General features: G+C 38.4%; 2 protein-coding genes across 5 annotated transcripts in view; one reads left to right on the plus strand and one right to left on the minus strand.

Annotated features, from left to right (window-relative positions):
* Nucleotides 1–549: 549 nt before the first annotated feature.
* On the plus strand, nt 550–6,972 carry klf5b (Kruppel like factor 5b). The gene is given in 5 exon segments (XM_060876112.1): nt 550–771; nt 773–986; nt 1,994–2,780; nt 3,229–3,288; nt 3,550–6,972. Coding segments are annotated over 5 exon segments (1,332 nt in total). The 5' UTR covers nt 550–679; the 3' UTR covers nt 3,729–6,972.
* A 72-nt stretch (nt 6,973–7,044) lies between these two features.
* klf12b (Kruppel like factor 12b) overlaps nt 7,045–14,907 on the minus strand; it is a 37,457-nt gene continuing 29,594 nt past the window's right edge. For 3 of the 4 annotated variants that reach the window (XM_060876116.1, XM_060876114.1, XM_060876115.1), the window contains 2 exons: nt 12,401–12,558; nt 7,045–10,921 (listed from right to left, as the gene is read on the minus strand). In XM_060876116.1, the coding sequence (XP_060732099.1) occupies nt 10,740–10,921; nt 12,401–12,558 (340 nt within the window). In that variant the 3' untranslated portion in view covers nt 7,045–10,739. Of the gene's footprint in view, nt 10,922–12,400; nt 12,559–14,907 lie in introns of those variants that run through there. The other variant, XR_009648954.1, reaches the window with a different exon arrangement.

A 14,907-nucleotide genomic window follows, 5' to 3' on the forward strand; every position in this document is an offset into this window, starting at 1 on the left:
TCTGTGTGTGTGAGTGAGTGAGTTTGTGTGTGTGTGTGTGAGTGTGTGAGTGTCTGTGTGTGTGAGTGTGTGTGAGTGAGTGTGTGTGTGAGTGTGTGTGAGTGAGTGAGTGTATGTGTGTGTGTGTGTGAGTGAGTGAGTGAGTGTGAGTGTGTGTGTGAGTGAGTGAGTGTGTGTGTGTGTGTGTGCGAGTGTGTGTGTGTGTGTGTGTGAGTGAGTGAGTGTGTGTTTGTGTGTGTGAGTGTGTGTGAGTGTGAGTGTGTGTGTGTGTGTGTGTGTGTGTGAGTGTGTGAGTGAGTGTGTGAGTGTGTGTGTGTGTGTGAGTGTGTGTGTGTGTGTGTGTGTGTGTGTGTGTGTGTGTGTGTGTGTGTGTGTGTGTGTGTGACCCTGTTTAACCTTAAAGCCTAGGGTTTAAAACAAGCCGTAAAGCCTTGTGAAATAAGGAAAACATTTTTTTAGGAGGGCGCAAACTTGGAGCTCTCAGGTGAGGTGAGGTGAGAGTGCGAGCTCAGTGGTTATTAAAGGTGTCCTATACGGAGTCAATGTATTTGTCCTCAAGGACAATACGAGGTGTGTGTCGTATCTAACCCAGGACACATAAACGTTAACAGGATGAAAAGCGCGCTGTAATTATTTAGGTTTGCGCCTCTGGAGCCCCGCCCAGTCTCGCGGCGTTGAAATGAGCCTCCTGCGTCATGTGTCATGTCAGACGCGCGGATCCGCTCCTGACAGCTCCGTGTTGCCCTTCAGATTTACACCGCGGCCGAGTGAATGACTTCAGCTCCATCGATCTGTTGTGCAAAGAGCAGCGTTTAATGGCTACCGCTTTGCTTAGGAGAAGTGCGTCTTCCACTCAAGCTCCACAGGAGTCGTATAACACGCCTCTCCCGGTGGCCGAGGTTGCGCATGGAGACGTTTTCAGACCTCAAGAGCGTCTCACAGGGAGGAGTAGATTTAATGGCACCCCACCAGATCAGCACACTCTGGTACGGTAATCTGTAGCATTGCTCATGGTTCAGATCCCGCACGAGGATACCGATATATGCAAAGAACAAAAAAAACGTGCCTCGGTTGTTTTTCTTCCTGATCCGTAACAAGGGAGTTCTTTTTCTCCTTTTATTGCGTGTAAATATGCGTGTTTGTCTGTGTAGCAGCAAAAAACTGTCCTTGAGTGTTTGATGGTTTAATCTGAGCTCTCCAGATCAGGCGAGCAGCTGGAAGAGCTAAATTCAGATTCCAGGAGAAAATGTTCAGGCTGTGTGTTGGCAGTAATAGAGCTTTGCATCCTTGATCCCTCAAGAAGGCACTGAATATAATATACCATCGCAATATCTCCCTAGTTCTGTAGTGCACTTCTGTTTACTCCTACAGTGCATGTGTTTATTCTATACTACAAATGTGTTGTTGTTTTTTCTCTGTACAGAGTCAGTAATATAGAATTTATGCTTTAGTCCTATCATATTATTACGTAAAAGATTCTAAAGCATCATTTCTTATAACTTTTTTCCAAAATTCAATAGACTATACAGGAAAGGAAGTGATTTACACTTACACTTAACGCTGGGATCTAAAGTCTGTGAGGACTTTACACTTCATGGTGTTTTGTTTGTGTTTAACTTTGATAAACACTATAAAGGTTTATTAGTGAATATTTCGATCGTGAATGCACTGAAGATCCACTAGCTGTTCAAATCCTTTGTGTAAGAATTATTATACAGTCTTATTCCTGTTTGCTTGATTTAGCTGTTTTACCGAAAGATATTACAGTATGTAATGCCGTAAATATGTGAAGGCATGTTGTGCCAAGATGCTTTGTTATTGCCCATTTGGTATGTCCACTCTATTGTTTATTTATAGCTCAACTACTGTTTATTTATATGTAAATGCTCTGATTATTCTCTCATTCAAGATATTAGCATGTTTTTTAACGAGCAATGGTTGTTTATTTGCGGCGTATTAAAGAATGAAATCATCATGTTTGGTTTTCTCTTAGATGGAGAAATACATGCCCACTGATTTCCAGACCATGCCAGAGCATAAGAAGTTTAATCAGAACGGTTTCATGACCATGGAACAAGATTCACCTTACAGCATCAACATGAACGTCTTCCTGCCTGAAATCCCATATGTGCGTTCCGGTCTCTGTCGACCAACAAGGCAGACGATGGCTCCACAGATGAAAACAGAACCCATGCATACAGTCAGCTACCCAAGCTGCCACAGCACCGTCCAGTCAGCTCCTCCACCCTCAGAATACTCACACCACTACAGCCCAGCCAGTGGAACGTGCAGCTCTGCGTTCATCAAACAGGAGACACCTGAGCTCAACTATCAAGATGTTCCTCTATTCCAACTTCTGAATTCAGACCTAGACACTGTAATGTCTGGTCCCTTGTCTGGCATTTGCTCATCAGGGTCATCATACAACAGTATGAATTCATCCATTACTCAGATGGCACGAAGACCCATGTGTGATATGGGCACTTGTGGGTCTTCACCTGCCGGTCACTTTGGTCGGCATCACAAGCAGCCGAATATGCCATATCTCCCCCCCTCCCCTCCTAACTCCGAGCCCAGCAGTCCTGACAGGAGAAAAGATCTCTTACACAAGCTGTCTCCTCCTCCCTCATATGCTGCCAGTATTGCATCTAAACTGGTAGGGCCGGCTTTAGGCCCTCAAGCAGCTGTACCAGTACAAACACAAGCGGTGCCTTCCAGGCACAACCGCAGGAACAATCCTGATCTAGACAAGAGGAGGATACATCACTGCAATGTCCCAGGTGAGCTGTTAGAAAAGACTCTGCTCACAGGCACTGTCATACTTGAACACCAGAACTGGCTCTGTGCCGAGTTTCAGTTTGAGATACAAACATTACCCCTCACAGCCCTTGATGATTTTATATTTTACTTGATCATTTTTAAAATGATTTTGAATAGAAATCAAAACTTTTTTAGCTTAAAATCTTTGAAAAATTTAGGAGAAATTTGAGATTTTTGATGAGTTCATGTGCTCCAGTCTGTTTACTGCTTACTGTATTTCAACATGCTAGAGATTCTCATATAAAAAGAAGTTCCTCATAAATAATAGATGGTAGGATTGTTACAGTACATGCTGTTGTTACAAGATCATGATAGAGGTCTCATTGAAAAAAAAATTAATATGATCAGAGCTCAAAGTTGTCTTGCCCCATCATCTCATTTATTTATGATTTTATTTTTTTACCTCAGGTTGTAAGAAAGTCTACACCAAGTCCTCCCATCTGAAGGCACACTTACGGACTCACACGGGTAAAACCTTTATTGCGAAAGACTTCGTAACTCTTTTTTTGATGTGTACTTGAACTTGAAATCCTGTGTTAGCTCTCTGTCGAAAGATAATCTCTCAAACTGATTGTAAATGACTCAAGGCTGAGACAGCTATCGTCTTTCTATAACATCCTACCTTATAGATGTCTATTAGGTGTCTCGTTTTCCTGGATAAGTTATTCAACATTACAGAGAAGGCATCTCCAGTGTGTCATAACTGCATGGTGTTGTGTCTTATTTCAGGAGAGAAGCCATACCAGTGCTCCTGGGAGGGCTGTGATTGGCGCTTTGCCCGCTCCGATGAGCTGACACGCCACTTCAGGAAGCACACGGGTGCTAAACCCTTTCACTGTGCGGTGTGCAGTCGCAGCTTCTCACGCTCTGATCACCTGGCCCTGCACATGAAGAGACACCAGAGCTAGAACCACAGTGCTACACTGGCTTTCATAACTCCCTCTCTTTCTGTCGGTAGAGCTTGGGTGTGTTGTGTTTGCTTTGGTTTTGGCAGCTCATGAGGCACAAGTGTTAAACTGTGTTGGCACTAGACCTGTAACCCTGTGGAACACAACTACTACATGATGAGGAAGTTTTTTCATCAGTTGTTTTTTTTTAGTAGTAGTAATAGTAGTAGTTCAAGTAGTTTTTTTTTTAAATCCAAATATGTGCCTTTTCCATATTTTCAAGCGTAAATGTTACTTCTTAAATCCATTGCACCTTACAGTTCATTTCACATTTGTTCAAGTAAAGCTGAAAGTTTAACTTATTTGGAAAGCCCTGAGGCGTTAATGAGATTAACGGCCGATTTCATCAAAGAGCAAGTTGAGTATGAAGTGTTTCTTAAATTCAGGCTGGAGGAACTGACAAAACAAAGAACTGAATTTGAAATGCCAAAGAAAGATATTTCACTTATTTTTTTCCTGTGCTCTTGTCACCGCTAAACGATTTGAACCATTTCTTCAGGTTTTGTTTTTGTTGGGGAAAATGTTATTATTAATCAAAGCACATTTGTATGAGACTTTACATATTTTATTTGGGACTTTAATAGCTTTATGTGTAAATATTGTCGTTTAGCCTATTATTTATTTCATTTCATTTCATTTATTTTATTTTTTTCAGATTAATTTTTTTACTGTATAAAGTGCTTCTCTATGCACATATGTGAATATAGCTACGGGAACGATGGTTTTAATGCTGAAAAGATATCATTTAGATAAGTTAAGACTTAAATGCTAGTTTTTGGATAACGTTGCATAGAATATTGCATAGCTAAAGCAGATAGCTCTTCATTTTATATACATATACAGTATATATATATATGTCAAGCTTACAGAGCGTTGTATCTGTAATGTCAAATCCTCCGATGAAGGCCTGCTCTCTTAGTGACAATGTAATAACGATAGCAGAGATAATATAATGAATTCTGACGAAGGACCGTAACATCTAATGGCTTTTATATGGTTCACATCAGTATCTAATTTCACAAAGTCAATTTTTGTCTTGCATTAAAATCAGAAGCTTTAAAATACAGTGATGCATTTGTATTTGGACAGCGTTTGTGTCACAGATCTCGTACTTCATTAGCAATTCATGCTTCGTTATTTTCCACAGAATAATTATGTGTGGATAAATCACAGTAACAGCCTTGCTGTACAAGTAAAACTGGCATGTCCTGCTGCTCTGTTCCTAGCCATTGTGTCCTGCCATGTGCCTTACCACACCTGCCACCCTTTAGGCACATAGCTGAATGATAACAGGTGTGGTACAATTACAGTGTAATTAAACTCAATTGATACAGCTATCACTACTGGTTTTGAAAGAGAACAGCGATATTATTAAAGAATTAGGTGTTCTTTATGTGCCGATGCAAGCCTGTAATTATCAAAGCTTTAGCGTGTATAGATTTTGTCGAATGTGCGATATTAAATCAATGTTGGTCCATGTCTTTTGTATTATACTGTATGATAGAATCATGTATCAGAAGACAAATCAATGAGTGTAGAGTCGATTTCCTGAACTTCATATAGACTTATTTGGAAGGTTTTAATTAGGCTGTGAGAAATAAATGGACGAACATGATGAGTCGGTCTGGAAGGAAAGCAGTGCAGTTTGGTTAATGAAGCTACAGGCCAGTGGCAAGTGGCAGATACTGTAGTCTCTGATGCTGGTTATGATCAAGATTGTAAACAAAAAAAAAAAAAGTAGGGATGTAAGTTACTCACGGTACATTTGAGAATGAAACTATTATTGCTCCATTTCTGAAAATTGTCTTTTGTTTGAAGTGCTTCACTCAACGTGGCTTTATGTGTGCATGCAGACTAACTGGTTTTACAGTGATTTAACCTTTGAAATAATTGATGCAGCCCTTTTCATGGCTATTTGTTTATTCTATATTGAAACTAAAAGATGGCTTTATAATTTTCTATAATTGTCAGTTTATGGGGAGTAAAAAAAAAAGAAAGCAAAATAAGAATAGCTATTAGACCAAAAAGAAAAGGTTAGTCCATTGTCATTATAGAGATTTGATGTACACTGCAGGGTTAAATCCAGGTATCGTTGTCTGTGATACAGCCGCACCCTGTCTCCTGTGACGGTTCTGTTGTGTTCAGTAGTTTTTGTCAAGCAGGATTTAAAAAGTACTTTTTGTTCATACTCTTAATGCAGCTTCTCAGAATCCCAAGAGGAAACCAGCCACCATCAGCCCACTTAAATCAGTCACGTGTATTCCATACAAAATGCAACTTTATTAACTTCCATGCCTCCGATTAGATTATCATACAAATATCATGTTAAAACTCAATTTAAATTCACAGCTCAATCTTTTAGGGAATAAAAGGAAAACTACAGAGAAAACCAAAAGCACATAATATCTAGACACCTTCTGGAGAATTAAAATAAAGAATAAACACTTTTTTTTATTATTATTATTATTATTTGAAATGAAGACATTCTGTGATAGAATTCAGTGTGAAGGGATTCCCTTTGAAGCAAAGCAGGGCAAAAAGTCACAAACTCTGCAGTAAAATGAAAAGCTCTGAAATATATATTTACAATACACATACACTATACATAAATATAAGAACGAGAATCACAGAATATCCGAAAAAAAAAAAGACAAAATAAAGTAGATATTTAGATTAAGAAATGAAGTTAATATTGAAACAGAGGCAATACTGTACAGAATAAATTGAATACAAATCAGAAACTAGCTTTCACAGAGAAATGAACAAAGCCAAATTGTCTTTTTTTGTGCTGTAGGTTCGCTCTGTAGGCACCGAAATTCAGCTGTAAGGTGCCACTTACTCAAATTCAGCTCTGTGTAATGTATCAAAGAGGTAAAAGTCAACCTTAATAATGGAGAAACTGTGTCCTTCAGTCAAGTTGATATTGAAAGGTATAAGGTGTAAGGTATATCCATCCAAATCCTCCCAAGGAAACGCTTACAGCTTTGCTCACTAAGTGATTAACGGGCAGATGTTCACAGCTCAGTAAGGCTCAGTGCTTTACAAACAGGCTTGATACTGTACATTAGGGTCTGGTATTTTGTACAGGTTTATTGGTACCGGATGCACTTTTTTTTGTGCTTATGGCATCTTTTGCCTTTCTGCATGTGCTTCTTGTATAAGATATTAGGCACTAATCATTATTGCATAACTTTGACCCTGTTCACCTTTACAAAATTATGCGACAGAAAGTGTAAGAATGCCAGAGCAGAAAGTAATACTTGTTTTTTTGTTTAAAAAAAAAAAAGGATGCTCCCTTTAATTATTGTCCTATATTTTACCATTCTCTTTTTAAAGACGAAATAAAATTTGATATAAAACTTTGCTTGAATTTGTTAATACACTTTATAGGCAAACATTTTTACTGTACCAGATCAAAAATTATGCCAAATACAAATGTCACTGATATCTCAGTACGGCAAAATAATAATAATAATAATACAATAAAAGAAAAGAAAAGAAAAGAAAACAAAAAATAAATACATAAAATTTGAGGAAAGAAGAAAAAAAAAACAGAGAAAAATGCTGATGGCTCCTGAATACTGTTTGGAAAGAGACATTCATTTGACTGGGTTGTCTTTTTTTTTTTTTTTTCATTTTTACATTTCGTGAAATGTTATTGTAATAAAAACATGTAAGAGAGTATTAGAAATGGCTGACTGTGCACAGAGACAGCTATGTGCACATTTAGATGGATTGTTTAATCACTACACATTAATCGTAAGGAACAGGTGCTTTAAAGATGATAAAACCCTCAAACATTCTCCCACACAGTCCCATTATACACTGTGTACCAACAGGTAATGATCATCTCTGTATTGTAGTTGTATAAAGTTAATCCCTTGTATTAAAAAAAAAAACAATTAAATAAAAAAACTAACAAAAAGCCCTATTCTTAATAGGTATATACAGCCTTCAAAAACTGAGTAATAACTTTCACTTTCACATATATTACAACATTTTAAAAGATTTCTTTTTTTTTATACATAAAATAGCAATATGCAGATGAAGTGCCTCACATTGAGGAGATTTCTCAAAAAATACAGTATAAGATGATAAGATACATTGCTGATTAATGTTATGTCTATGATGAAAATAATTCATTTCATATTCATACTTCATAAAAACAAGGTGCTGAGGATACACTCAAGCCCATGTACCACAGGAAACACGCATGTGTAGACAAACAAACGAAACAACAGAATAGATTATAATACTTCTGATGACAAAAAAGCAAGGTGATGCTGGTCACACAAATGTTGGTGAGGGACACGTTCCTTTTACAGCATTTCATAAAACACACTTGAATTTTGTTTTGCTTGTATGATAATATGGACATGGAGATTCCAACAGCAGTGCACATGAGCGTGTGTGTGTGTGTGTGTGTGTGTGTGTACTGCAAAAAAAAAAGACATCTTAGCAAGTGTAAATTCCTTGAAATAATCAAAAGTAGCTAGTATTTCTTTTATAACATTACAATAAAAGATAAATATGCAATGATTAAACTTATTTCAAGCTTAAAATAGTCATGTTCTATTGCCAGATTTTCTATTTATTATTTTGTTATATATATATATATATATATATATACATTTTTAGCCTTTTAAGACAACTCAAGCTTGAAAGAAATGATCAAGAAATTAGTTGAATTATCTTTTATTTAGTTTATTTAGTTCATTGCAATCCTATTGAAAAAAAATAATACTAAGCTCGTGAATATATTTAAGACATTTTCACTTAAGATAGCATTTTATTTTGCAGTAATATGTAGGCATGTACTGGATTTATGAAAGTGCTGCTCTAACACCAATCTAATGACAATCTCAGTGTACAATGGACGCTTTAAGATTCTGTATCTGTCATATTGTTTAATACAAATTGATCTTGTAATATTCATCTTAAGGCCACCAAAGATGAACAAAGCATCTACGAACTCAGACTGAATGACTTAATTCAATTTAAAACTTCATTCAACTCAATGACAAATCACTGCACAAACATGAACATACAGATTTTACAATTTGTTTGGATTATTTTGTTCCCCGATCGCCCTCTGGTGGCCGGATTATATTTTAGAATCAGGTGAATGAAGTTGAAACTGCTTATTCTTTAGTGCACTAGAAAAGACTTGGCCAGTGCACTAGTAGTGCACTACAATAATTACACTAGTGGAAAACTGAGTGAGCTCTTTCAGATTCAGGGTTCAGAAATGATTTCAAAAATATAAAACACGAAGAAATGTTGAATGAAATGCCCTCCGTCCATTGTGTGCATTATCTGTGTGTGTGTGTGTATGTGTGAGAGAGAGGGAGAGAGAGAGAGAGAGAGAGAGAGAGAGAGAGAGAGAGAGAGAGAGAGAGAGAGAGAGAGAGAGAGAGAGAGAGAGAGAGAGAGAGAGAGAGAGAGAGGTTTATTGGAGCAAAATGAGCTTCATTTGGGCAAACCTGCAGTGCCACACAATGGCTCTTTAAAAAAAGAAAATCTTCTTCTGAGTGCAATCAAATCCTTCAGGTGTGAGACTAAAATAGCAATATGCTTTTGCTATTTTGAAAACTAGAACTACAAATCCATTACAAATATACAAGATTCTCTAGTATAGAAAAACAAGTGGCAATGGTAGAAAGTCAGCAATTTGTCCATGTTTTCAAAGCCCTCTGTTGGTGGAGTAAGTGAGGCAGCCATGAGGCCTTCTCCCTCTCCCTTCACTCTCTAGAGTGAGTGTATTGCTCTCCTGGCTTGTATTGTCTGTTCAAGTACAAAAAAAAAAAAAAAAACAATCACACCATGAAAGGCCCGTGTTAGCAGAAGTGTTTGTTTTGTGTTCTTGTTTTTTTTTTTTCTTTTGCACCCAAATTTCCTTAAAGCTAAAGAGGGCATTGAGCTATCATCGTGTCAGCCAGTCAAACGTAGCGGAGGTCAGCGTTGTGTGTGATGAGCATAGTACTTTACTGTATTCATTTATTTCAGGGCTCATCCATATTTGAAGAACTGAAAAAGGCTAAAGCCGGGAGAAGTATTCACAACTTAAAATATGAACAGAATACAATCACACTCACTGGCTGATCACAGAATCGAATGCACTGTTATATATCCCTGTTTGTCACCATAAAGAAACAGATGAGAGTTCTTAAAGCCAAACGTACCCCATACACTTGAGTTCCGCAAATGTGCTGCAGAAAACCGTTTTAGTGTGAAAACCAACATCAGCAGAAAAAAATCTATAATATAGAAACCGCATGATTCCTGTGATGTGTCACAGGGTGTTTGTATAATGTTATTTGATGATTTGCAGACTTGTTTTCTATGAAAAATCTTCAGCTTTACCTCATGAATCGCTGACTCAGAGTCTTCTTTGCCAGAGAGATGACTCCCCATTTTCAGGTGTGCTGGCTTAAGAGGAAATCAGGATTTATGAAAATGTTGTTCCTGTAGGAACCTGGCTGTGTCTACAATATCAAGCTCCAGATCTGAAAAGAGGAAGCCATTCAATACTGCACTTCTTCACATTGTTGATGGCAAAAAAGGAAGCAGACATTTAAAATGAGAACAAAACAAGGATGCTAAGTTTAAAATAAAAAATTGCAGACAGAAGAACTCTCACGCAAAAACTAACAACCAGGATCTGGACAAGTGCTCCAGTTCAAGATGTCCTGAAACTTCAAGATGAGCCCAGATCTGTAGAGCAGCTTTGCTCCATCCTTGAGGCAGACCCTGTTCAGCTCCATCAAAACATTCTGTCCATCATGTCATGTCATGCATCCTCCAAACTTCCTCTCTCTCACTTTTCACCAGGGCCTGGGATGGCCATGACTGTGTCCAGCCCAGCTGAACAAGTGCAAGGAGAGACCCAGCTCCCTTGGTGTGCATGTGCACGTGTGTGGGTGTGTGAGTGTGTGTGTGTGTGAGAGAGAGGTTGTATAAGATGGCCTTCCATCAGACCAGCATGTGTCTGCGTCGGTGCAGGGCTAAGTGGTCTGAGCGTGAGAAGCTACGATCGCAGTCCGCACATTTGAAAGGCTTCACCCCTGTGTGCTTCCGATAATGTCGCGTCAACTCATCTGAGCGAGCAAACTTCCACGTGCAGCCATCCCAGGTACACTTGTACGGCTTCTCACCTAGAGAACGAGATGCAAAAAAGCAATGCGTTAAATATCGTAATTAAATTAAGCTGACGACAAGCTTTGATACTTAAGTGAAAAGGTTTGTATTCACTGTGGCGTGTTTGTGAAGATTCTTTCTACAACTCTGTCAGTCCTCAGACCTGATTTAAAGGAAGCAGTGACGTATAACCGGTAACTAAGATAACTAAGAGGTAGGTATAGAGCAAGACTCTTTTCTGCTCTGGCACCGAGGTGGTGGAATGAATTTCCCTAGATGTCCGAACAGCAGAGTCACTTGCTGTCTTCAAACGATCGGTGAAGACTAACCTCTTCCTGAAATACTTAAACTAGCACTTTTTTCCTGCTTGTTTTATGTGTGTACTGTATTTAAAAAAAGTTTTAGTTTGATGGTATCCTTCAAAGAACTTTTGTACATCACTCTGGATAATGGCGTCTGCCAAATGCCGGAAATGTAAATGTAAATGTAACAGAGCTCTAACAAAGGTGTAAAACAGAATAGGCAATGATTAGCCATGCAGTCCTGTAGTGGTACAAACATATCAAGAAGGTTGTACAGCAACTTGCAGCCTATGAGAGAACATCAACTTTGTTCAAATGATGTAAAAGAGATTAAGTACTGTACCTATGTGGTGGAATGAACTGAGCTGAACAGCTGAGTCACTGTTAGTCTTCAAACGACAACTAAAGACTTACCTCTTCCTGAAATACTTAAACTAGCACTTTTTTTTTTAAATGCTAATACGTAAGTTATCAGTGCTTTTTTTTTTTGTATTATGTCCTAACAGAGTTTAGACTGATTGTGTTCTGTGTCTATGACCTAGTGAACCAGTATCGATTTATTCATTGATTTAGACTTCACGAGAATGTCAATCTGGATAAAGGCATCTGGCAATGCTGTAAATGTAAATGTAAGCAAGAGATACTCAAGATGTGATTTTGCATGCTTTTAGAGGAAAATATAAATGATGGGTGCTGAAACAACTAAAGGTTTTTTATTTTCCAAAAACATCTAACATTTCTTTCATTTATTAAAAGGAAAAAAACAAACTCTGTCCATACATTTATGTACAATTACTTTTTAATCTTTAAGTGATGAGGCTGTCATTACTAATAGCAAACTGTCTGAAAGAATCACTATTTCAATGATTTCACACAAATCTGTTTATGTGAAGACTTTGCCATACATGTCTCTATGTAAGCTGTTACTATAGTAACAACACCATATTTGGATGAGTTTTACATTACAGTGTCATCTCATTCTGAACGAAAACCTTTTCTATTACTATCTTAACAACTATTTTACTACTTTAAGTTAACAAATTGTTACTAGGAGAATGAAAACTTTTGCACTCAACTTTATGTTACTGAAAAATGAATATGAGTCGACTGAATAACTTCAAGAAAGTCATTACAAAACATTAATACCATATACATGCCTTGAAGGGAATGTGTATTGGTGTGTGATTGACGAACCTGTGTGTGTTCTCCGGTGTGCTTTTAGGTGGGAGCTCTTAGTGTAAACCTTATTGCAACCATCAAAGTCACATCTGTGGATGCGTCTCTTCTTAGAGTCTGGAGACTCAGACTGCCGAGGTCGCCGCATGCTCTCAATACTGAACGGTGACATGGAACTGTGACATGACAAATAAGAACCATGAGTAATTCAGAAAACAAGTGGAGTTTAAAACGTCTTTAAATGGTAAAGCCTGCTGATTCAATGAATCACATATTACATTCAAGTGCAACTGTATTCATCGATTTTTTGCACCTACACCTAATATACATATATGGTAGGTATTCTATAGTCTTTGGAATTACTACACAACTACATCAAATGTGATTTTACGTGAAATAGTTCTGTCTCCTTTTAACACACTGCATTTATGACAACCAATTTTTCTATCACTGACCAAAAGAAATCATTAGAAAGCTTCCAGCTTCCAGAGACACACACACATTTGCATTGCTGACCACTGGATGGCGCTCTAGTACTGATTTATTTTGGCTCAACAACGTGACAAAGAAGTCAAACACGATCATTTCTTTTCTCCAACCAACCACCAGTTTTGGCCTCAGAGCTTTTTGTTAGTCTTTGCTTTATTTGCTACCATTAATGACAGCACACTGCTGTATTATGAATGGAGACTGGTCTGCTTTTTCAAGAACAAATCAATATTTTATGGCATCACATCTCTAATGGGCAAAAAACCCCGGCCATTATTAACGTTTGTGTGTGTTCTTGATGGCTCTAGGGTAATGGAATATTGATACATGTGAATGCAGGGCTGTTTTTCAATAGTGAGAAATGGTGGTGGTGTATTTGCGTGGGCTGATTGTATGAGCTGAGCCCAAAAGGATCATCGAGCAGAGTAATGTCACTGTGCATTAAGAGTGGAATAAAAAAATTCTGCACAGAGAGGATAGTTATTGCTTTTTCTCTCTTCTCATTTTTGGCCCCCTGCTTGGTGATTGGCATGGCCAAGGCAACTGGTGTGACCTGAGTGGGAGGAGCCAGACAATGCCTCCCACAAGCTGTCGCCACCACGTGCAGCCGACTTCCTGTTTCCACCCTGCTCTACAGATCACCTGTTGGTGTTGGAACGCGACCAATCTGAGGCCTAGCGGATATGAGCCAATGTGTCAGAAATGAAGTTGAACTCTAGATCTCCCTTCTGCTTCTGCTCAGAATGAGCGAAAGCACACATACAGTATACTGTACACTCAGAGTGGAGAGAGCAGGGAGAGTGTAGGAAGATACGGAGTGAAAGGAATCAAAGGAGACACAAAAATAGAGGGGAGAGAATGAGACAGTGAAAGAGGCAGAGTAGTATAATCTCCAGTCCAAATGAATGTCAGTAGTGGGATAAGAGGATAACGAAGACTGAAGAAGAAAGAGGGGGAGGTCAGAACTCTGAAAAGCCCCTCATGCAAGGACAGCAAGCGCTGAGGGGAGTTAGTGAGGAGACAGTGAGGATTTACAGTGGAAAGATTTTGTGCAGCATGATCTCTCTCTCACAGGATGTTTACACTCTGACTTCACTCCAGAGGACGCCATACAAAGCACATACATATTACCTAATTCAATCATCTTCAGTTGATCCATAAGACTCAGAAAGCATTTCTTGGTGTGTAGCTGTGTGGTGAGGCAAAGGCTAATAATTATAGTACAGCACAAACAGCGCTGTGTAAACAGGACACTTTGAACCCTGAATAACCCCGACATCCTGGCTTTGTGTTTGTCTATGTGAGTGCCTTTGTGCCTGTGTGTATGCATGTGATTCAGTGTGGGTGTGAGTGTGTGTGTGGGTGTTGGTGTTCATGTATGTTTTGGGTTTGAGGGTGCCTCTTTTTATAGGACTGTTCATTCATCTCTGTCATTCCCTGATCTACAGTACCCAAGTAAAGTGGAATGGGTTAATGCCACTTCTAACCAAGAACAGATAGTCAGTAAGTCGTGCATTTTAATTAATGAGTGTTTTAATACTTCATGTATCAACTTCAACAGAACTTTTGCAAGATTAACTGAAAGACAAACCCAGCAACTGTAAGTTGAAAGTACAGTTACTGTGTGTGAGAGTTAGAGAGAGAGAGAGAGAGAGAGAGAGAGAGAGAGAGAGAGAGAGAGAGAGAGAGAGAGAGGATGAAACTGGAGAATCTACAGAAATTAAGCTGCAGTGAAGCCAAGTCATGCGGAACAACCAGAAAGAGTGACCATTAGGTGAACAGTAACAACACTACTCTCACTCTAATACTTTTGCAAACTGTAAATTCATTATAATTGTATATGTATAAGCAGGTTGAAATATTAGAACAGAATACATTTTATTCTTTCTTAAGCAAATTTATGTAGAACAAATCAATAATTTGACTAATACATTCAGCCATAAAACATCCACCTTGTCACATTTTTCTGAATTGCACTTGTCATTCTGCGCATATATAATGCATTTCATATTATATTAGAGCATAGGTAGTGAGCG

This window comes from Tachysurus vachellii, chromosome 8 (genome assembly GCF_030014155.1).
Source record: "Tachysurus vachellii isolate PV-2020 chromosome 8, HZAU_Pvac_v1, whole genome shotgun sequence".
Taxonomy (NCBI): Eukaryota; Metazoa; Chordata; class Actinopteri; order Siluriformes; family Bagridae; genus Tachysurus; species Tachysurus vachellii.